The sequence below is a fragment of the Chrysochloris asiatica genome, unplaced genomic scaffold, assembly GCF_000296735.1.
Source record: "Chrysochloris asiatica unplaced genomic scaffold, ChrAsi1.0 scaffold00079, whole genome shotgun sequence".
In the NCBI taxonomy this organism is placed as follows: Eukaryota; Metazoa; Chordata; class Mammalia; order Afrosoricida; family Chrysochloridae; genus Chrysochloris; species Chrysochloris asiatica.
Window position 1 is genome coordinate 3322355 of NW_006408597.1, and position 22873 is coordinate 3345227.

Sequence of the window (22873 nt, forward strand, 5' to 3'; positions counted from 1 at the left end):
AAAGAACAGATTGCATTAGGCAAATCTGCTGCACAAGACCTTTTTAAAGTGTTGAAGAGCAAAGATGTCAGCTTGAGGACTAAGGTGTGCCTGAACCAAGCCATGGTATTTTCAATAACTTCATATGCATGTGAAAGCTGGACAGTGAATAAGGAAGACTGTAGAAGAATTGATGCTTTTGAATTGTGGTGTTGGAGGAGAATATTTAAAGTGCCATGGGCTGCCAAAAGAACCAACAGATCTGTTTTGGAAGAAGTGCAGCCAAAGTGCTCCCTGGAGGCCAAGATGGCCAAACTTCGTCTATCATACTTCGGACATATTGTCAGAAGGGACTAGTCACTGGAGAAGGATATCATGTTTGGTAAGGTGGAGGGTCAGAGGAAGAAAGGAAGATCCCCAACGAGATGGATTGGCCAAGTGGCAGCATCCATGGACTCAAGCGTGGCAACAGTAGTGAGGTTGGGCCAGGATCAGACAGTGTTTCGTTCTGCTGTGCATAAGGTCACTATAGGTCGGTACCGACTCAATGGCACCTAACAACAACAAGAACAAGGTGAAGCCTGGAGTCATGGTGGCTCTATAGGGTACGCGCTGGACTGCCAACCATAAGGTTGGTGGTTTGATCCCACCAGCCACGCCATGGGAGCAAGATGAGGCTTTCTGCTCCCACACAGATTTATAGCTTTGGAAACACTATATATGATCTCTTTAAGTCCAAACCGACTCCAACATCAATAGTAACAACAAGGTAAAACCTGAAGAATGAGGAAGACTTAGCCTCAAAGACAGGAGAGAGAGTTCCAGGCAGAGAACCACATTAGTAAAGGCACGTGGATAGTAGAGGGAGGTCGCCAGGAGCCCTAAGACTTAAGAGAAACATGATGGCAGTGGCTGATCCTGCCACAAAGGATAACGAGACATTCAATGCCCAGTTTGAGATCCTCTGAGATTCATCTAGGGAGCTATTAGAGTTAGCTGGGAAGCAGGAGCCTCTTTGTTTTAAACTTTTTGGAGAGCTTGATTATGGTATGTCTCTGTGATTTTCTTTTGGGGTCTGTCCTCCTTAGGGTTCGTTCAGCTTCTTGAATGTTTATCTTCTCATCCTCCAAGATGTTAGGAAAATTTTCTTCCAGAAGCTCTTCAACTATCTCTTCTGTGGACTTCTGTGATTCTTCCTGTTCCGAAATGCCAATAATTCTTAAGGTATTCCTCTTCATGTTATCCAGCATGAATCTTAGATGCTCTTCAGATTTTTCAATCCTTTTTTCTGCTTTTAGCAGTATTGAGAGATTTGTCTTCCAGATTGCTGGCTCTGACTTCCATATTTTCAATTTTACTCCTTTGCCCTTTCAGTGTATTGTCCACTTCTGATATTTTATTATTAATCATCTGGACTTCTTTTTGCAGGTTTTGAATGGTTTCCAATGCCATATCTATCTTGTTTGATTGCTCCTGTAGCACTTTCCTGACTTCTTATTTTCCTCCACCCCTTTTCAGAGCATTTGAATTTGTTTCCATATCATTCTTCTGAATTCCTTCTCAGGCAGATCCAGTGCCTGCTCTTCTACTGGAAAGTCTGTGTCTACTTCCAGCTCATTTGTCTCAGTTACTTTTTTCTGTTTTGGACATGTGTTGAGATCTTTGTGTTTTCTTGGAAATTTTCAGTAGTTATGTGGGTTTTTAATGCTTAAATGGATGTATGTTGCTTTGTTGTTAAGCTTACTGAGTGTCTCCTGGTGGATATGATCTGGAGATAGGCTTCCCTTTTCATGTATAATGCCTAGCAGCTGGTATTGGCTCTTGTCCAGATGATGGGGTATTAAAGGGTATGCTTGTAGCTTGGCTATATGAGCACAGTTGCTGTCTCTTCTTGGGTAAGGTAGGGGGAGAAAGCTCCAACCCCTGGGAAGAGAGTGAGACCAAAAGGACCAAAGACAGAAACAATATAAAAGCAGAGACAGAAACCACCCATCAAAAACAGAAGTAAAATCGTGATAGACTGTCCAGTGACCTTTGCTGTGCAGGCAGGGATAAAGGGTCCCGTCCAGGTCAACTTTGGGGCTGGATCCCACAGTTAAACATCACAAGAAGCAGCCTATGGGTTTCCTCTCTGTACTGTGGGGAAACTGTGGGTGCAATGCTGGACCCTTTTGGGGGTGTGCTCACACCCACCTGAAGGCGTCTGGGCTGGGCAGTGAGGGCGCGATCAGAGTAAAGAGGAAAGATACATGAAAAATGAAAGATGAAAAATCGGTCACACCTCTCCCTCTAGACACACAGCTCCACAGCCCTGGGTCACTGCCTCCCTACAAATGAATTTAGAGTCTAAGGGATACTTCCTCCTTTCTCAAATTTCATAGTTAGAGCAATTAAATTAAGGGGTCCCCATAAGCTCAGCCTATGAGCAGTAGGCTGGCCCATTTCTAGAGGTTGCCCACATCTGCCTTCCAGCAACAGAAAATGACATATTGGCCTTTGAAACTTTCATGTCATCCTTCCTAACTTGTCCATTTGAGTGTTAATATCTACATGCACAGCTAGATTGTTTTTTCCTTCAGTGGAACTCTCTGTAGTACCTTGTGGGATATTTATACACACTTTCTAAGTGCTATAAGTTGACCCCAACTTGTTTGCACTGAAGGCTCCATTGCCAGTGCTCTTTGGAAAGTAGATTTGTTTTCTCAAAGGACCATGAACCATGACACCTTCCAGCCCACCATTTATAGTCCTCTAGTCAAGGGCAGGGAGTTGTGGTGTGGCACTGTGGGCTAATGAATGCGTCAGACTGCAAAGTCGTTTGAACTACAAGGTTGGTGGTTCAAGCTCACCAGTTGCTCCTTGGAAACCCTATACATGGTCCGAATTGACTTGATGGCACTTAACAACAACAGTCAAGGGTAGGGAGTCCTAGTGTGGTGCTGTGGGTTAATGCACCAGACTGCAAAGCCATTTGAACTACAAGGTTGGTGGTTCAAGCTCACCAGCTGCTCCTCAAAAACTCTATACAGGGTAGCTATGGGTCAGAACCAACTTGACAGCACTTCACAACAACAACAGTCATGGGCAGAAGGAGCTCTGGTAGCATAGTGGTTACAAATTGGGCTGCTAACCCCAGGGTCAGCAGTTTGAAACTGACCGCTGTTCCACGGGAGAAAGATGAGGCTTTCTGCTCCCATAAAGATTTACAGCCTTGGAAACCCTGTACAGGGTCGCTATGAGTCGGAACCGACTCCACGGCATATAACCACCACCACCACTCAAGGGCAGAGACTTGAATGTAGGAGATCCTGGCTTAACCCTGGCATTCCCCTGACATGCAAGTGATTTATCCTCTGAACTTCAATCTCATCAATAAACAAGGGGCTCAGAGTCCTTTCCTCACAGGGCAAGTAAAGGGATTAGATAAGACAAAAGTATATAAATCCTGGTGTGGCGCTATGGGATAAACACTGCAAGGTTGGCAGTTCAAACCTACCAACCATTCCTTGGAAATCCTATACAGGGTCACTGAAGTTGGAACTGACTTGATGGCACCTAACAACAGCAACAGTGTGAATTTGTTTTCCTGATTGGCAAGCAGTCTGGCCAAGACTTACTTGAGTATTTGGCTAGCCAAGTAAGGATAGTTTAACTCACATATTTTCCAGTTTAATGAACAAACTTCTGAGGTAGGTAAGAAATGGAGTGCATAGTGCTGGTAAAGTCTTCATCCGTCAGTACACTGAAACCAAGAATCTCATTTGAAATGCCAGCTATGGTAAATTAGCTACCCATTCATAGAAACCACCAACTTTGTTTTGAAATGTTTATACCAAAGCTGATCATCTGTATCCTTTTGCTTCCTCCTCTTTAGAAGTTCACTTGAAAAAAGGGACAAAGCAGATGAGAGTATTCAGTGGTTGGAAATGCACAAGAAGAAGTGCCAAGCAATGTCTAAATCCGTGACCTTGCGTTCAAAAGCCTTGGATCCACATAAAAGTCTGGAGGAAGTGTTCAAAGCAAAGCTGAAAGAAAACCGGTCAGTGACCTCCATGTATTAAAGGGGTGTCTGTTTTGGGAGTCAACAGATCATTGGCCTTGAAAACAGCAAAATGGAGTTATTAGGGTAGGCACCTATACCAGGTACAGTTAGGAATTTACAGTACACATGGGCGTTAACTCAGCTTAAGTGGAATGAAAGGCACTCTGGATTGGAAAATGACAGTATTCTTTCTAGAAATCTTGTTAATTCCAGGAATAATGACCGCAAGAGAGCAAAAGAATATAAGAAAGAATTGGAGGAAATGAAAAAGAGAATACAAACAAGGCCCTATCTCTTCGAACAAGTTACCAAGGTAAAACAAAACCATCATTCATTTTCTTTCTTTCTTGGTTGAAAGGGCCCTTAGAAGTTAGGAAGCAATTTTAAGATTTTAAAATTGCTTTAAAAGCAATTTTAAGTATTGAATATTTCCTTCAGACTCCTATTTTAAATTGGTCCTGTTTTATTGCTACCATCTTCCCCCGTTAAAGCAGTGCAGTGGGGAATGTTGCTTGGACAGATTTCATCTAAGTCTGAACCTCAATGGCATCTATAATGGGATATTTCACATTTGAGGGTTTTCCTTATAGTCTAGTTTTCAGTATGAATCAGACTGGGAGCAAGATTCCCAAGATGCAGTGAGTTTGGCTGTGTTTTTAAGACTATCTTTCACTTCCTAATGTGACTGACATGATCTGGAGCCAAGGTTCATAGTGCTGGGAACACAACTTCCCCCCAATGGTGCAGGGCCCCTGCACTTCCCCAGTCTATAGAGCAGGGGCACATAGTCATTGAAGGATTAGAGGCATTCCATAAACTCTTTCCAGACTAAGTTGTTTTTCAGACAATAACAATTTTTAAATTGTCTCCGAAAACATTTGGACTCAGCTGAGGTCTCCCAAAGAGCTACTAGAACAGCCCAGAAAGGCCTCCATGCAGCAGCTTTGGACTCCAATAGCATATATGGATCCCTCGCCTCTCCCACACTTCAGACAACATTGGGGACCCCCTAGTAATCAATTGCTGGGCACTAGCTAGCCATACATCCACCCTGTAGTCAGTGCAGTATCTAGGCATTTCCTGGGTCCACTCCATCCTGTGCATCCAAGTTCACGCAGGTACTTGTACACTGGGCTCTTAGATTTACTTAACAACTTGTATGGTTATAAATTTCTCATACTAACCTTTCCTCTTTGTTCGTTTCAAGAAAGCGCAGTTTCAAATCTCAACAGATCTTTCACCATTGCAGGAAGAATACAAAGTACTTTAATTTTGTTCTTAATCCCCTAAATCCATACATAGACCATCTGTCCTTTTGTTAATAATGTTACGAGTACAAATTATTTTCTACTTGCTCCTGATGCTGGCTTGTTGCTTTTAAATTATAATTTTAAAGTTTTAAAATCTTAAAATATTTTTAAGTCTCTTTCTTCTGGGTCTTCCAAAACCCTAAATCCTTGCTTCTGAAAGTGTGGTTCTTGGGCCAAAACTCTTGGGGAGTGTGTTAGCAGTGGCCCCTGAGACCAACCAAATGGGCATCTTCATTCCAACAAAGTCCTCAGATGCTTCACCTGCACATTAGGTCTTGAAAACAAAGGAAGTTATTTCCATGCAGACCTGTGCTCAGCAAAAATGGTTGCACTGAAGGGCTGGGGAGGGTGGGGCAAGCGGAGCAATCATGAGGGGATACTGATGAAGCTCACTTTAGAATAATCAGGAAATCCCTAAAACAGCTACAGCAGATTCTCATCCCACAGGACCTTGCCAGGAAAGCAGCAGAGCAGCGATATCGAGACACCCTGAAGCAGGCTGGGTTGGATGAAGACTTTGTGAGGAGCCAGGGTCAAAGCACCGGAGCCAAAGAAAGGCAGGAGTCAGGAGTCACTGATCCCTACAGGTCGTGAGATGCTACCGTTCTGCAGCTAACTCACCAGGCTCAGTAATACCAAGGGGAAAACCCTCTAAACCTGTCACTGAGTTGATGCCAACTCATAGCTATCCTGTTTAAGGTTTCTGAAACTGTAAACCTTTCTACCGCGGAGAGGCTAGTGGGTTTGAACTGCTGACTTTATGGTTAGCAGTCCAGTGCTAATCCTATAGCACCACCAGGAGATCCCTTTAGAACAGCCATATTTTGAAGTCACAAACCTGTGTTTATATACTAATCCAGAGATGTCCAAGGTAAACACTTGAACTTGGAGAGTAGTTCAGTTGTGAGTAAAATATCATCAGTGTATGTCTTAGGTTTTTGGTTGTGAAGTGCTGTTGAGTCAGTTCCATCTCATAGTGATCCTCCTGTACAGGATTTGGTATCTAAGGACCGGCTGGTGGGTTTGAACTGTGGATATCATGGTTAGCATTCCAGTGTTTACCTTAAAGCGCTATACCAGTACCAGGTCTCCTTTGAAACAGATAATATTTCAGTTCCACTGCCCTGAGTCAAAAGTATTTCACTTCTGATGAAACACCATGCATATTTTGACTTTCTGTAAAATGGTAACTACATTTTCTAGAACTCCTTAAAAGCCATTCAGTAGTAAGTAGGACCTCTTCCATGACACTGTGTAAGTCAAGTTTGGTTTGTTTCTTAAATCATATTGACCCCTGCTGAGTTCTATCCTGTCTGGAAATGTCCCTTTATGCCCTATATAAAATAATGAAAATATTATTGGAGACCTTATATAATGCTTTCTTTAATCTAAACCTTTTTCTTTTATAATGCTTTCATTTATTATGCAGCATCCATGAAATGACAAAACTCCAAATACGGGAGCCACAGGATTCAGAAGAATCTCTAGAACTGCCTGCAGGCCTCAAGACAGACCTGGAGGAACTTTCTTTTGGATCACTGAATAATCTCAAATCAGTTGCTTCATCAGTGCACTTATAAAACCCCTTCTGAATAATATAACTTGAAGCTGCGTTATGGCTGCTCTTGGAGAGAAGTTTGGGGAACTGAGCAAGGTTCCGGGTAGAAGAATTACAGCCCAGCATTTGGGGTTCATGCTTGGTGTCTCACACTGAGAGACTAGACAGAGACATAAATGAGTGAAGTGGGCTGGGTATAAGAGTAGGAAAAATTAGACGGCTGAGTAGAACCCTACGGAAATGCAGGCCAGTATTGTTAGACAGTCATGCTTTCAATAGAAACCAGAAATTTACATGTTGGTAACTAAGGAATCATTTAGAAATACTGTGTTGACAAAGCAGAACACATCTATAGAGAGGATTTGTAACATGGAAGACAACTTTGCAACTTTCTCAAGCTCAGAACTACTGACATTTTAGATTGGATCATTCTTTGTTGGGTGGGGTTGTCCTGTACACTTAAAGATGTTTAGCAGCATCCCTGGCCTCTACCTACTAAATACCAGTAGCACACTGCTACCCCGCACCCAATCAAGTTTTGAAACCTAAAAATGTTTTTAGTCATTGCCAAATGTCTCCTGGGTTGGGAGGCAACACTGTCCATGGTTGAGAACCACTACTCAAGCATGAAAGTAATAAAAATACCAGAAATGGCTGTGAATTCATTCAATAAAGCATAAGATGATTATGCATGTCATTAATGAATTAAGAACTTCAATTAACTTTAACTAGTCAATTCTTCCCTGTCATCTGTTTAGAATGTGTTACTTTGTGTGTGCATATGTGTGTATGTGTTGTATCTTGGGATGAAGTTCACTCTAAATAAATATAAACCTTCTCTGACTGGTATGTGATCTTTTCAGTAATAGTTAAATATGTCCTTTTACAAGAGTAAGGCTGAATATTTTCTTCATCTCTTTAAGAAAACAAATTTTGTCAAAACAAGAAGCCATAGAACTGACTGGGCTGTTTTGTTTATTTAAAGGGAAAACACTCGAAATCTCTTAATCATGTGTGTGTTGTTTTTTTTTAAAATTAAAACAAAGCAAAACAAAACCCCTCTTACCATGCTGCTTACTATGTTCCATAAATGAAAAAGCAAAGTAACCAGGTCAAGGTATATAGGACAAGACAGTAACCTCAGCCTGGGTCAAGGGAGGATTCAAGTAATTTATTTGTTTGCAGCCCAGTGGCAGAGTCTCGTACTCAGGTTGCTGATGGGAGAAGATCACAGTAGAACTGACATTTACTCCCTTCTGCAAAGCAACAAGGCATCGTGAACGCTCACCTCTCCTGGTCAAGTTTTATGGTTAACGGCAGGACTGAGTTTATCCATGTGAAAAGACAGCTGAGTCTGGGACGGAAACTCTTCAAAGGAAAACTGCCCATTAACAGTCAGAAAACTTCAGCCCACACATTACCAAATTCACTTTTGAGACAAGTCCAACCCAAAATTCCGCAGAGGGCTGACAATAAGTAGGCACAGTATCCCAGCCCACGGTTACTGCTTTGTTCCTTCTCTAGATCAGATGGCTCTTGAGGAGAAGCCCTCTTACATTCATCGTGTAAGTCAGGGAAGATGAACAGAGGCAAAAGTGGGGTCTCGTTCTTCACAGATTCATTTTGGTTCTGGTAGATCCTGAGCCAATAGGCATCCGATTCCCACTGTATGCTCTGGGATCAGATAGAGCTGCTCTAACTTCCAGGAGTTAGCACCAACACTCATGTCCGTCTGTCAGTTAGATCTCCTTGGTTTAGCAACTGTAAGAGATTAAAAAACAAACTAGAATACTTACAACTAAATAATAGGAAAAATAATAATAATTCAGTTTGTCTATTCCGACACTGGCCTTTTCACTAAGACAAGAAAACATCCTGCGACTATAAGCTAAACTGTCGCTTGTATATTTCACATTCGCCTGTAACTTGCAAGTCCTCAATAATGAATTACTCAACAATAATTTGATATAATCATTGGCATGACAGGTGAAATTAACCAAATCATGGGAGACACAAAGTAGTAGGTGATCATGTGAGGTGGTCTGAGAGGGCAGCATGACATGAATGCAATGAACTCTGAAGTACTCCTCCTACATGGAGAATGGTCTTGTGAAAGCAACTCCCGTCTCTACTAAGAGTAAACAGGGAGGACCTACAGTTTGGGTAGAAGTTACTGACTTTAAAATCTCAGGAGTTAAGACCCCAACTCAAAAGGTGGTACCTCAGATTCTGTTTGATGGGAAAGAAGAAAAACAGTCACTTACAGTCAGCGACAAAGAATTCCATCATTTCCAGGGGGAAATCAGGAATGGTGGAAGCAACATTAAATAAGCCAGTGAAAACAGAATAAAGGTCAAGTAGGAGGAAGAAACATGCAAGGAAGGCTATTTAAGGAAATTTAGTGGGCAGACAAATGTACTATAACAACAAAAGAATCAACCAGTCAAAATGAGAACGTGGGAAATTCTACATACAGGGCAAATACCCCAATTCCTTAAAATGACAACATCCTGAAAAAAGAAGAGGACTATTATAGATGAATACATTAACCAAATGCAATGGATGAGCCCCATTTGCTCCTGATTCAAACAAACTGTAAAAAAAGGAAAAAAAAAAAAAGGCATTTCTGAAGAAACAAAAAGCTCCAAATAATGAATATTAGATGATATCAATAAACTATGAGGAACCTGTACATAGACCAAGAGGTAGTCATGTGAACAGAACACGGTGACACGGAATGGTTTAAAATCAGGAAAGGAGTGCACCAGGGTTGTATTCGTTCACCATGCTTATTCAATCTGTATGCTAAGCAGATAATTTGAGAAGCTGGATTATATGAAGAACGTGGTATCAGGATTGGAGGAAGGCACATTAATAACCAGTGATATGCACATGATTTAACTGTGCTTGCTGAAAGCAAAGAGGGCTTAAAATACTTACTGATGAAGATTAAAGACCACAGCCTTCAGTATGAGTTGCAACTCAGTGTAAAGAAAACAAAAATCCTCACCACTGGACTAGTAAACAATATAATGATAAATGGAGCAAAGACTGAAGTTGTCAAAGATTTCATTTTTCTTGGATTCACTATCAACACTCATGAAAGCAGCAGTCACAAAAACAAAAAACATATGTACTAGGCAAATCTCATGCATAAAACCTCTTTAAAGTTCAAGAACAAAGGTCAGTTTGAGGACTAATGTGTGCCTGACTCAATCCATGGTATTTTCAATAACCTCACATGCATGTGAAAGTTGGACAATGAATAAGGAAGACTGTAGAAAAATTGATGCACTTGAGTTATGGTATTGGAAAAAAATATTAAAAGTACCATGGACTGTTAGAAGAACAAACAAATCTGTGTTGGAAAAAATACAGCCAGAATGCTCCTCAGAAGCCAGCATTATGAGACTTTGTCTCTCATACTTTGGACATATTATCAGGAGGGACCAGTGCCTGGAGAAGAACATCATGCTTGCTAAAGTGAAGGGTCAGTGAAAAAGAGCAAGACCCTCCATGAGATGGATTGGCACAGTGGCAGCAGCAACGGGCTCAATCAAGCACAGTAATGACTGAGAGGATGGCAAAGGACCAGGCCATGTTTCATTCGGTTGTGTACAGGGTCGCTCTGAGTTGGAACCAACTTGACAATACTTAACAAGAACAACATAGTGAGGCCATTAGAGTTACGAACAAATCCTTATCTGTTATATGTGTCAGAGGCCCTGGGGGCACAGTGGGTTAAGTCTTGGACTGCTAACCTAAAATACAGGTTGGTGGTTTGAAGCCAGCAGCCGCTCTGCAGGGAAAAGGTGAGGCAGTCTTCTTCTAGCATTTGCAGCCTCAGAAGCATGAGAGGGCAGCTCCAATCTGTCCTATGAGGTCACTAGGAGTTGGGGTCAACTTGTTAGCAGTGGGTTTGGTTTTGGTTAGAGGTCTACACTTAGATATTTACAGATGAAATGGTACGTCACGTGAGATTTATTTGCCTTAAAATACTCCAGCATAAAAGGGTAGACATACATTAACTCAGGTAAAGGGGAAGGTAATATACAGTAAGAGGGAGGTTGGCAAAAGAATGATGGAGGCAGAGAAAGACACAGGGAGGAATGCGTGCAAGAGTTAGACAACAGAGTTAGAATCGTTATATATACAATCCTGCAGTAACAGTGATCTTTGAGTAGATACACATGGGTAGACAAACAGGCTGAAGGGGTGTGGAAGGGAGAGTGGGAGTATACCCAAATGTATAAAGGTTTAACAAAGGATATTTGTACATGGTATTTACCTTTGCTGCAAACATATCCATGATGTGGTGGAACATACAGGGGGCAAAGTAATGAACACTTTTTAGTCATAACCAAAGATCTTAAGGGAATGAGTTGCTGGGCCTGGGGGCTCAGGACCATGGTCTTGGTGTACATCAAGGTCAAATAGCATAACACAGTCCACAGAGATAATGTTCTAACAACCGACTGCAGTAAGTAGTGACTGGGATCCTAAAAGTTCAGGAACAGCTATCTAAGGTCCAATTATTGGTGTCACCCTGTACGGCGGCGGAAGGAAGAGAGGAAAATTGAAGCTGCTTGGAGAATTACTCCAACAGACTAACAGACCACATGAACATTAGTGTCCACAACCCTGAGACCAGAGGAACTCGGAGGTATCTGGCAACCACTCCAACTACTCTGAAAGAGATCACATAAGACAGAGTAAGAGAAAATGTGTGACAAAACGCAAGATCATGAAAACAAGATCAGACCTACTATGGCCCTTCAGGTCTGGAACTGAACTTAACGCCTGTAGTTGAATTCTCAGCCAAGCAATAGATAAGCATGTAAGGGGGACAACACTAGTAAGGTACCCACACCACAGAACGGTGAACCATCCAAGATCAAAAGGGCAAGAGTTACCCAAAGACACAGTTCAGAAGGGTGGGAAAGAAGAAGGGATGGAAAAAGGACCACAGGGAGGGCGTGGGTACGTGATGTTACACTGAAGGGATTGCAGCCATTGAGAACAAACAACGCATGTGACTTGTTGGATGTAAAACTGACGATCTGCTCTGTAAATGTTCCCTCAATTCACAACAAAAAGTTAAAAAAAAGAAAAAAAACCCCCACATAAGTGAAACAGCAACACTCAAACAGAGCAATGAGATAAACAAGAATAATAGAAAGCTGATTGTCCAAGCTGGAGTTCATTACACTATTCCCTCCCCTGCTGTATGTACTCCTTGCAAATCTCCACAATAAAACTGAAAAACTGATGAGGTAAAGAGGGAAAAAATAGAGATTCCCATGGCACAATTTTCAGCGAAGTAATAACACAGTCCACAGGGGCACAACAACACTACTAAGGTCTGCACACTATAGAATGGTCACCATTTGAGATCAAATGGGAACATTTACTCAGATATGAAGTTCAGAGGACTTGGGAAAGAAGGAGGAATGGAAACAAGAAACACAGTGATAAAGTGGGATGTTACATTGAGGAGACTGTAATCAATGAGATGAAACAAAGTGTGTATCATTTGTGAAATGTAAAATTGGTGATCTGCTCTGTAAACCTCCACCCAATTCACAATACAAAATTAGGAAAAACAAAACAAAACAAAACAAAAAAACGGCAGAGAAAGAAGATGGTTCCAAAGCAGTAACCATGAGCAAGTCTAAGTGACCTAGGGAAGAACCAATGATCTCAATAGCAAAAAAGAAAGAAAGAAAGATTGATTCAATATATTATGGAATGCAAAGCTGAATATATGGGAAATGTTCTGGCAGAAACATTAACATGTGTGCCAAGAGGCCTGCCATTCTGGAATAACCCCAGAGATTTATAAAATAATTGAGAATATTCAACAGAGGATTGAATTATTTAAATGCTAGAGCAACTTACTGTGGCTTTAAGTTTAAATGAAGTATTTATTTGGGACAAAGATGGGAGAAGACTGAAAGATGCTACAGTGCTGAAGGGATCTCGGCTACACAGAGTTTGGAAAAAGTTTCTGCATGTAAAATAAGACTGTGACGAAGCCATCTCCAATGCCACCACTGTGTGTCATGAGGCCAATCAAAACACCATAAGATTCTGATCTTAGGAGACTGACTGGTTTTCATTTTACTTTCTGGGTCAAACACCCAGGACAATAGAGTTGGGGGTATCTGGAATCAACTTAAAACCCCTCTTTGATAGAGATGATGGTTGCTCATTCAAAAAAGCAAGTGAATATATTCCTATATGCCCTGTTGGTTCAGCCTGTTATTCCCCAGACATATGATCCTAGCAGACCGAACAATAATTATTTAAAATTACGTCCTTACTACTTTTTGTTGCCACAGGATCATTCCATCCTTGGATGCTGTTTTCTTTATACAAGAAAAGCAGTCTCTTCATCTCATAGTGAGCAAAGAATAGTGAGGCAGATACCTAGTATTAAGGACCATCTGTGACTAACCAGATGGCCTAATTCAGGGGACCCGCAACACTCAGATTCCATTCCAAATTGGATCTGTACTTAGTTCAAAGGGAGACACGTGAGTCCGGTAACGGGAACATCATTTTTTCTTTTCAGATCTTCTAAACTAGATTTCCAACCACTTTCCACACCTATCCCCACAGAATCTAATTAAGGGCAGAGCTTGTGGCTTTACCTCCTGTGGATTTACTGCCGTTAGGACAGAAACCTCATATGACTGTCTCCCTGACTGCATGGTCACCAAGTGATGGGTCACATCAGGCACTGAAGACAGGGGGCGTGGGGATCCTGCAGCAAGCACCTCTACAAAACAACAGAACAATGTTTCAATGAGAAGGGATCCATTCATATACCTACCTGTCTTATCAAGAACTTTAACAACTGTTCCCTGAAAAACTGAACCCCATGGTCCTACAGTTTTTCCAAATTAATTCCTGTCTGATAATCATTATCAATGAATTAAAGAGCACTACATAGGGAAGAGGTAAGGAAAAATATAATTTTGTGTGTGCGTGTGAAAATATACAAAGGAAAACATATACACAGAGAAATCCTGATATGAGAGTTGACCAATTTTTAACATAGCAAGTTAAAGTCGTACGACTTTAGCAATGTTGCCTGAATTAGAACTGTGCACGAAACCAAGGCAGACATATCAGGGAGCTAGAGTCAGCCCTTAAGGTCATCACCTGTGGTATAAATAACATTTATATAGGTGGATCAATATCTTAAGTCATAACTGGCTTCAAAGTTTCTACTCCTACACAAAATTCAAAGTGTTCCTTCCTCCCTTGAGACTTTCCTCTTCAGGGCTGGTAATCTAAACTGCACACAATCTCTAGCACTCATGTTTTAGTGATCCACCAGTACACTTTGTTCAGGAAACAGAGCATGCTTCTGTGGTAGCACACTGTGGGCCTTGTAGGCTCCATGAAGAAGTTAAACATATGGTCATTCTACCTAAAACTGACTGAGAAGGATATGGGAAACTAAAACATAGGATGATGATCCCAGACTTCTTAAATGTTCATTAGTGAGAATACCAGGAAAATCTTCTGGAAACCGTTGACAGACATACCACTTATCCCCCACACAAAAGTTAATTTAGGGACTTTCTAGCTCATACTGCTCCTTCCAGATGATACCATATAATCTAGTGTTTGCTTATAGACAAGCTTTTATTTACTCAATGTGGTTTCCCATATTTATGTCTTGTTTTCTCAACTAGGTTTTCATCTCTGCTCTTGTCTTTCCCATGGTGCCAGGCACACAGTAGGCACTGAATAAATGCATGCTGACCTCACCTGTTAAGTTTTTCAGAGAAGAAGGCCTGGCCTGTGTAACTTGAGTGAAATTTCTATACCAGAGAGGAGAAATTGTTTCCTAGACCTTTTTGTTCTCCAGAAGATATTGCTTTTGAAGGTCTGGAGAAATTGCTTTATATCTCCTCTGTAAACCTGGTTATATTCTGTATAAATGTTTTAAAAGTTAAGTTCTTCCAGAACTGCAATAGGAAAGATAGAAATAGTTGGGCTAGGATGCTAGGATTATGGATAACTTTTTTTTTTTTTTAATTTCTTCTTTATTTTTGTTATATCATCTTTTCAAAGAAAAAAAAAATCTTTTTAGTTTTACTTATTCACTCCAGAAACAAAGAACACAACGAATAATCATACCACAACCATACACAAGAAATCAAGTTAATAAAAACATTCATTTAGGAGATTACCCCATTCCTTTGTCTCTAGTTGCAGCCCACTTTCCCCAAATAAAGGCGAGTTGAAAGTCTTACCATCATCAACTCCCAGAATAGAACTGGAATTGGGTAGGTTCAAGGACTCTCCACCAAGGCTGGAGTGGGAATTCATAGACACCAGGTTTTTACTGGGTACTGAAGCCTCTTCAAGCAAACTACTGCCCATTAGTGGCTCAGCTGCACAGAGAACAGGGTGAGACACAGCAGTCAACCACTCTCCTGCTGCGTCTAGTCCGCACTTCCCTTCACAGGGGGGCTGGCCTTCTCCTACACAACTAGCAATTACCCTGGAGGCCACCTACGATGTCACTTACTTTTGGGAAACAAGAATAAACCTAAAGAAGGGCGTCTTAGAGATAAACATCCTTGCTTGTAACAGCATCTGAAGAACTAGCACATGAAATGGGATGGGCAAATCCTTACAAAGAAATATTTGAAATGAAATAACTGATTAAGGAAAGACATGGAAAAGGAGTAAGAAGGAAAAAGGGAAAAAAGAGTTATAAAATTTATGTTAGGGCAAAGAAGTAGTCATGACTAATAAATAGCAAAATGCCAAATCCTAGCAATACAGAAATCTTTATCACAATGCTAACTCAAATGCTAGTTTGTACTAGATGGGTACATTAGGGAAACTTTTGTTAGTGTCCTCGAGTTGGTTCCAACTCATAGTGACCTTGTATAGGGTTTCCAAGGACTGGCTGGTGGGTTTGAACCATTGACCTTGCGGTTAACAATTCAGTGCTTATCCTACAGCACCACACCAGACTGCAACAACAGCAGTATTTATGTTTTAAAAGTTGGTGGATAATTCTACTGTACAGCTAAGATTGGGAACCACGAACCTGCCCACCATATGAGACCAGGTATCTCTACCTAAAACAGAATCAGAAACTGCAGATACCCAGACATCCAGTTATTTGGCTTTTTGAACCCTCCGCTCTGCCCACTCTCCTTACCAGTTTGCTCCTGTTCTTGACCCCCAGCTGCTCCCATCTGTAAGTGATGCTTTTTCATGTGCACATTCCTGCTCCCGCTTTGGGAGAAGGTCTTCCCACAGACTTGGCACTGATGAGGCTTCTCTCCTGAAAGAGTGACCAGCATAAGACAGAGGCAAGTAAGAAGACAAACTGCATTTTCTCGGAGCAAGACAATGGATTCAAGATCTAGATGAAGAGGCCCAGAGAATGGTAAAACAGAGGCTGCTCCTCCTGCCACTCTCACCCTTCAGCACACAGGGGAAGGTAGGAAGAGTCCACCAGGAAAAGTCAGCGCTCATTGCCCTACATTCTAGTTCCTTCAGACTCACTGCACCGTTGCCTTCAAAAACCAGACTCTGGCTATAGGATCACCAGCCACACAAAACATTTACTTTCCTTTTCAGAGACAGTCTCTCCCATGGACCTCTAAGATACCTACTCTCCTCAAGTATTCTAACCAGTTCTAAGATCCCCTCATAAGCACTGGACTGCTAACCACAAGGTTGGCAGTTCAAACCCACTTGTCACTCTGCAGAAGAAATGTAAGGCTTTCTGTTCCCATACAGATTTACAGCATTGGAAACTATATAGAGGGTCACTGTGAGTTGAAATCAACCCAATGGCAGTGAGCGAGTATCCTATTTCTTGCCACAACTCTCAGGATCTTCAACATTCACTCACACTGCTGCCGCTTCTTACACAGTGAGCTCAAGAATTCTCTATGGTCTCAAATGAGACTCTATCCAACCTACCCAGAAAACACGCTCAAAGCAGGGGCTAAACATTCAAGTCCTCAGGGAACTAGGAGGCCTAAGTAAGTGAAATGAGCCAGGTAAGAGCTACAGTAACCTAGAGGTACCGTCCCAACAAAGGAGAGGCTGTTACTCAATTCCAGCCAAATACTGCCATGTACGAGTTTAGGCTGAAATTCAGATGGTCTGAATTTTTAAAAAAAGATAAGCTAGAAACAAGGATTTTCAAGTAAAACCCATTTATTTTAAATGTTGGGAACAAATTCACAATTTGATAAAAACAATCTTACATTGCTGATGGAATACAAAATACTACAACCTCTATGACAAATAATCTGACAATACCTAGAAACATTACAGTGTATTTGCCTTTTAATATGGAAATCCTACTATTTGGAATCTGTCCTGAACTTACAGTGGCAAAATGTGACATAATCTATGCACATGGGGATTCACTGCAACATTATTCCAAATGTTGGTGATATCACAGAAGACTGACTGAATAAAACTATGAAATATAAACGTGGTGGAATACTATATAAAAAGGAATGAGGAAAATTTCTATACGCTGACTTGTAGAGTGATCGATCACAGGATATACTGAGATAAAAAAAAAGTGCAGAACAGTGTGTGTGTGTGTCTCTCTCTCACACACACACATATACACACAAATACACCCGCACATACAGAGTCCTGGGGTAGTGCTGTGGGTTAATGTGCTGGGCTGCTCCTGACATAAGCCATGGAATTTTCAAAGCTTCATATGCATATGAAAGTTGAACAATGACTAAGGAAAACCATAAAAGAATTGATGCATTTGAGTTGTGGTGGTGGTGGTGAAGAATATTGAAAGTACCATGCACTGCAAGAAGAACACACAAGTCCATGTTGGCAGAGGTACAGTCAGAATGCTTCTTGGTGGCAAGGACGGTGAGACTGTGTCTCTCATACTTTGGACATATTACCAGGAGGAACCAGTCTCTGGACAAGGACATTAAACTAGGCTAAATGGAGGTCAGCAAAAAAGAGGAAGACCCCCAACAAGACAGCTAGACGATGGCAGCAGCAATGTGCTCAAATGTAAAACAACTGTGAGGATGGCATAGGACCTGGCAGTGTTTTGTTCTGTTGTGCACAGGATCACTATGCATTGGAACTGACTCAATGGTACCTAACAACAATCACAAGGTGGGCGGTTCAAACTCACCAGACACTTTTTGGACACCCTGTTTGTTGTTGTTGCTAGGTGTCACGAAGTCAGCTTGAGTAAAACATATCTTAGTCCTCAGACAGACATCTTTAAAGAGGTCATTTGCCTAATGGAACATTTTTATTTACTGACTGCTGCTTCCAGGAGTGTTGATAGTGGATCCAAGAAAAATGATGTCATTGACAACTTCAATCTTTTCTCAATTTATCGTGATGTTATTTATTGATCCAGTGAGAATTTTTGTTACTTTAATTGAAGTGTAATCCATACTGAAGGCTGTGGTCTTTGATCTTTATCAGCAAGTATTTTAAGTCCTCTTCACTTTCAGCAAGCAAGGCTGTATCATCTGCCTATCACAGATAGTTAATGAATCTTCCTCCAATCCTGGTGCTATGTTCTTCTTCACATAATCCAGCTTCTTGTATTATTTGTTCAGTATTCAGATTGAATAAGTATGGTGAAAGAATACAAACCTGACACATACCTTTCTTGATTTAAAATCATCCAGTATCCCCTTGTTCTGTTCAAACAACTGCCTCTTGGTTTATACAGGTTCCTCCTAAGTAGAATTAAATGTTCTGGAAAACCCTTCTTCACAATGTTACCCATAGCTTGACATGTGCAAACAAACAGGTATCTTTCTGGTATTTTATGCTTTCAACCAAGATCCATCTGAGGTCAGCAATGACAGCCCATGTTCCACATCCTCTTTGAATCCAGCATGAATTTCTGAAAGCTCCGTCAGTGTACTGTCGTAAATGTTTTTGAATTATCTTCATAAAAAAATTACTTGCATATGATATTAATGATGCTGTTTGATGGTTTCTGCATTCCACTGGGTCACCTCTCTTTGGAATGGGCACAAATATGGATGTCTTCCAGTCAGTTGGCCAGGTAGATGTCTTCCAAATTTTGTTGCACAGATGAGTGAGTGCCTCCAGTGCTGCATCTGTTGAAAGATTTCAATTTTTATCCCATCAATTTTCAAAGCCTTGGTCTTTGCTACTGCCTTCAGTGCACCCTGGACTTCTCCCTTCAGTACCACTGGCTCCTTCTTATATCTTTGGCCATTTCTTTTTGGTACAATGACTGCATATTCCTTCCATCTTCTTTGGAAGCTTTCTGCATCACTCAGTATTTTGCACATAGAATCCTTCAATATTTCAAATCAAGGTTTGAATTTTTTCTTCAGTTCTTTCACAACTTGAGAAATGCTGCACATGTGTTCCCTTTCGGTTTTCTAACTCCAGGTCTTCGCAGATTTCATTATAATACATAACTGTCTTCTCGAGATGTCCTATAAAATTTTCTGTTCAGCTGTTTGTCTTTATTTCTTTCATTTGCTTTAGCATGTCTATGCTGGAAAGCAAATTTCAAAGTTTCTTCTGATATCTTTTTTGGTCATTTCCTTCTTTCCTGTCTTTTTAATGACCTTTGCTTCTTCCTGTATTATGTCCTTGATGTTATCCCATAGCTCTTCTGGTCTTTGGTCATTAGTGTCTAATGCATGAAATCTGTTCATGAGATGGTCATTCAGGCGGGATAAGTTCAAGGTCATACTTTGGTTCTTGTGTACTTGTTTTAATATTCTTCAGCTTCAACCTGAACTTGCATATGAGCAATGTTTCACAGTTAGCCCCTTGCTTTGTTTTGGTGAATAGTATTGAGCTTTTCCACCACCTCTTTCAACAGCTATAGTCAATTTGATTCATGTCTGGAAACCCTTTACAGGGTTACTATCAGTCTCTACTGACCAGACGGCACTTAACAACATGTATAAACACACACACATAGTTACATACATATGCGAGGGGCTTCAAAAGTTTCTATTTATAATTCCATTTTCTTACAAACTTTTTGAAGCCCCCCTCATATGTATATATAGTACGATCTTGTGTACATATATCAATTATTAAAGCATACCATGCTAATAAGCAACAAAAACATGATCATTTCAACAGACAGGAAAAGCATTTGACAAAACCCAAGCCCTATTCATGATAAAAGCTCTGAACACAGTAGACTAGTAGGGAAGTTCTGCAGCCTGAGAAAGGCCACTTGTAAAGAAGCTGCATTAACACCACCCTTCACTGTCACCTTTCTTCTGAGGTTCAAATTGCCAACCATCTGTTTAGTAGCCCAACTGAAAACTACTAGCCCAAACAGCTAGACACTCAGTAACCTAACCATTTGGCTCACCTAGAGACTCCTGGCATCTTCAAAACTACTGTTCCAGCCTTGCTTTCACTTTAATTCACCATGTTCCTCTAACAAAATGTGTATTTTTTTTCCTGGGCTGTACTTGAACACTGGGAGGAAGGGAAGAGAAGGAAAGGGAGGACACCACTCTAGCTTTTTCTATTGAGCTTATAAGTTCTAGTTGCTACAGAATACTTTCAGATATTTTGAAAGACATCTTTAGCAGGGAAGATCAGGTCACCTAATAAAATAAGCAAATTAACAAAACTATAGGAAATTAAGGATCTAAAACAAAATGTGCCATGAAATCTTTCCTCTCTCCTTGTGTGCTTCTAGGAATGACAAGGTTGGGATGTGCCAGAGGCACATTTCTGCCACAATGGAGACTGGTGATGGACAGAAACCAGTACTGTTACTGCTGCTACCACTGACATAAATCTTACTTCCTTCTGATTAGAAATCCTCTCCAGAGGAATAGAAATACCAATTCCTAATGGATAGAATCCACACTTGATGTCATTTATGAAAGGACTCAGCAAAAACAACAACAAAGCCCACTGCTGTTGAGTCAATTCCAACTCAGAGGGACCCTACAGATGGCACATAACTAACTACAAAGGGCTTCCGAGGCTGTTCATCTTCAAGAAGCAGATTGCCACATCCTATTTCTATGAAAAGGCTGGTAGATCTGAACTACCAACCTTCTGGATAGCAGCCAAGTGCTTTAATCACTGCACCATCATCAGGGCTCCTGCACCCAGAATATTAAGTTCTGTGGAGTCAATTCTGACCCACAGTGATCCCGTATAGGGTTTCCAAGGTGCAGCAGGTGGGTTTGAACTGCTGATCTTGCGGTTAGCAGTCTACTGCTAAACAAATTTGCTGATTCTCAGCAGAAGTTTTAGATTAGAATGACATTCAATGGCTTAGTTGAAAACAATGTCAATTAGACTCCTCTCTCTATCCCTATCCCCTTGATTATATGACCTTTTGGGTGTAACTGTCAAGGTCTTTGATTTTTAATTCTGGCATAATGATAAAGGACATTTATTTATCTTTATGGTGAACAGTTTGTGTTTTTTAAAATCTATTACCCCTCATTCACCCCTCCAGTTTTCTACCTTTCCTTAAATCTACAAGCGGTACAAGTTCTAGTACCTGAGTGAACCACCAGATGTTTTCGGAGGCTAGAATACTCAGCAAAGGAACGGCCACACCCTTGGGCTTCACAAAGGAATGGCTTCTCTCCTAGAGACAGGAAATAGAGAAAGACTCAGTCTTCTGCTGAATTGACTAGTGCTTTATTTTCCCATCTATTTTGTACTGTTTCCAATGACTTACTCCAATTTCTTGCTTTCATGCTATATAATTTCAGCTGGGCTGCCTATCAAGTGTCACCTTTCAACCATCTTAGGTGCCTGCCTCCTGGAGCCTACAGTATAGTAAGGGATATAAGACCTTCTCAGATAACAATGATCTGATAAGATATGGGCAAAATTCATGGTTTCAGAGATCTCTGAGCTTTACACAAATGTAATTGTGGGAGATACCATTTTTGAGTCACACAGACTGTACAGAGCCTGTTCTAGGACTAAATGGGGTAAGGTGGGTGGAGATGCAAACCTTCATTTCTATCCCCACCTTAGAGCCTTTCCTAATAGACAAGTGCTGAGCCAAGGAGTAGATTCCCTGTGGGCATGATGGGGTTGCACACACCTGTGTGGATGCGTAGGTGGTTCTTCAGGTTACCAGCTGTAGTGAACTGCTTACCACAGTTGGACTCAGGGCACATAAAGGGCTTCTCCCCATTGTGAGTTCTCATGTGTACCTTCAGCCTCTGCAGTACATAGAAGCTTTTCCCACAACCCTCTGCAGGGCAGATGAAGGAGCGGTCATTTCTATAAAAACAGTAACACAGCAACAAGACTTGAAAATAGTCTTTACAAGGTAGGCAATAAATCCCAAGCCTGGGCCAAAATCTCCTGAAAACTTTATGAAAACTACATATGCCTAGGTGCTACATGTTGAATACCGATTTCACAGGTTTAGGATGGGGCCTAAAATTATATATTATTATTTTAAATTCTCCAAGAGAGTATGTTAACAATGATATTTATGACCTCTTGTACTAAGGCATTTAGGTGCCAAAAGTTTTACTAAATATTTATCAAGAATGAGGTATAGTGGCAGGGTTTGATGACAGACAGGGTAGAGGTGCAGTGAAGTTTGCTGTCAGCAATACCACAGAATACCAGGTGAAGAGGGTTCAGGGCATACCTCCAAAACTCTGACCCACGTATCTAGGAATATTTAAAAAGTCTGAAGGCTTATAGCTAGTGGAACTTGTAGCAGGAGTAAGAAATTGCATATTTTCAAATCTGTCAGGCTCCGCAGTCCAGAGCTGACCACTTGGGTGAGACCAAATGGCAAGACCAAGCAGGGAAACAGACCCACCATGGAATAATGCTGCGGGAAACTCAGAGCAAAGGTTAACAATGCACTTGGTTGGTTTTGCTTTGTTCTGATTTTTTTTCTTTCTTTTTGTTATCTGTTCATTGCCCCCTTCCCTCACCCCTCATTGTTTGCACACCGCCATTCTGGTGATTAGA

General features: G+C 41.1%; 2 protein-coding genes across 4 annotated transcripts in view; one reads left to right on the forward strand and one right to left on the reverse strand.

The window, feature by feature from the left end:
- FAM161B (family with sequence similarity 161, member B) overlaps positions 1-6911 on the forward strand; it is an 18175-nt gene extending 11264 nt beyond the window's left edge. Inside the window, exons 6-9 of the mRNA XM_006865611.1 lie at positions 3854-4018; positions 4235-4334; positions 5779-5921; positions 6761-6911. Of these exons, the coding sequence (XP_006865673.1) occupies positions 3854-4018; positions 4235-4334; positions 5779-5921; positions 6761-6911 (559 nt within the window). The remainder of the gene's footprint in view (positions 1-3853; positions 4019-4234; positions 4335-5778; positions 5922-6760) is intronic.
- Positions 6912-7837: 926 nt separating this feature from the next.
- Positions 7838-22873, reverse strand: part of ZNF410 (zinc finger protein 410) — a 39774-nt gene continuing 24738 nt past the window's right edge. For 2 of the 3 annotated variants that reach the window (XM_006865539.1, XM_006865537.1), the window contains 6 exons: positions 21981-22162; positions 21423-21512; positions 16083-16208; positions 15160-15300; positions 13543-13670; positions 7838-8650 (listed from right to left, as the gene is read on the reverse strand). In XM_006865539.1, the coding sequence (XP_006865601.1) occupies positions 8612-8650; positions 13543-13670; positions 15160-15300; positions 16083-16208; positions 21423-21512; positions 21981-22162 (706 nt within the window). In that variant the 3' untranslated portion in view covers positions 7838-8611. The remainder of the gene's footprint in view (positions 8651-13542; positions 13671-15159; positions 15301-16082; positions 16209-21422; positions 21513-21980; positions 22163-22873) is intronic. The other variant, XM_006865538.1, reaches the window with a different exon arrangement.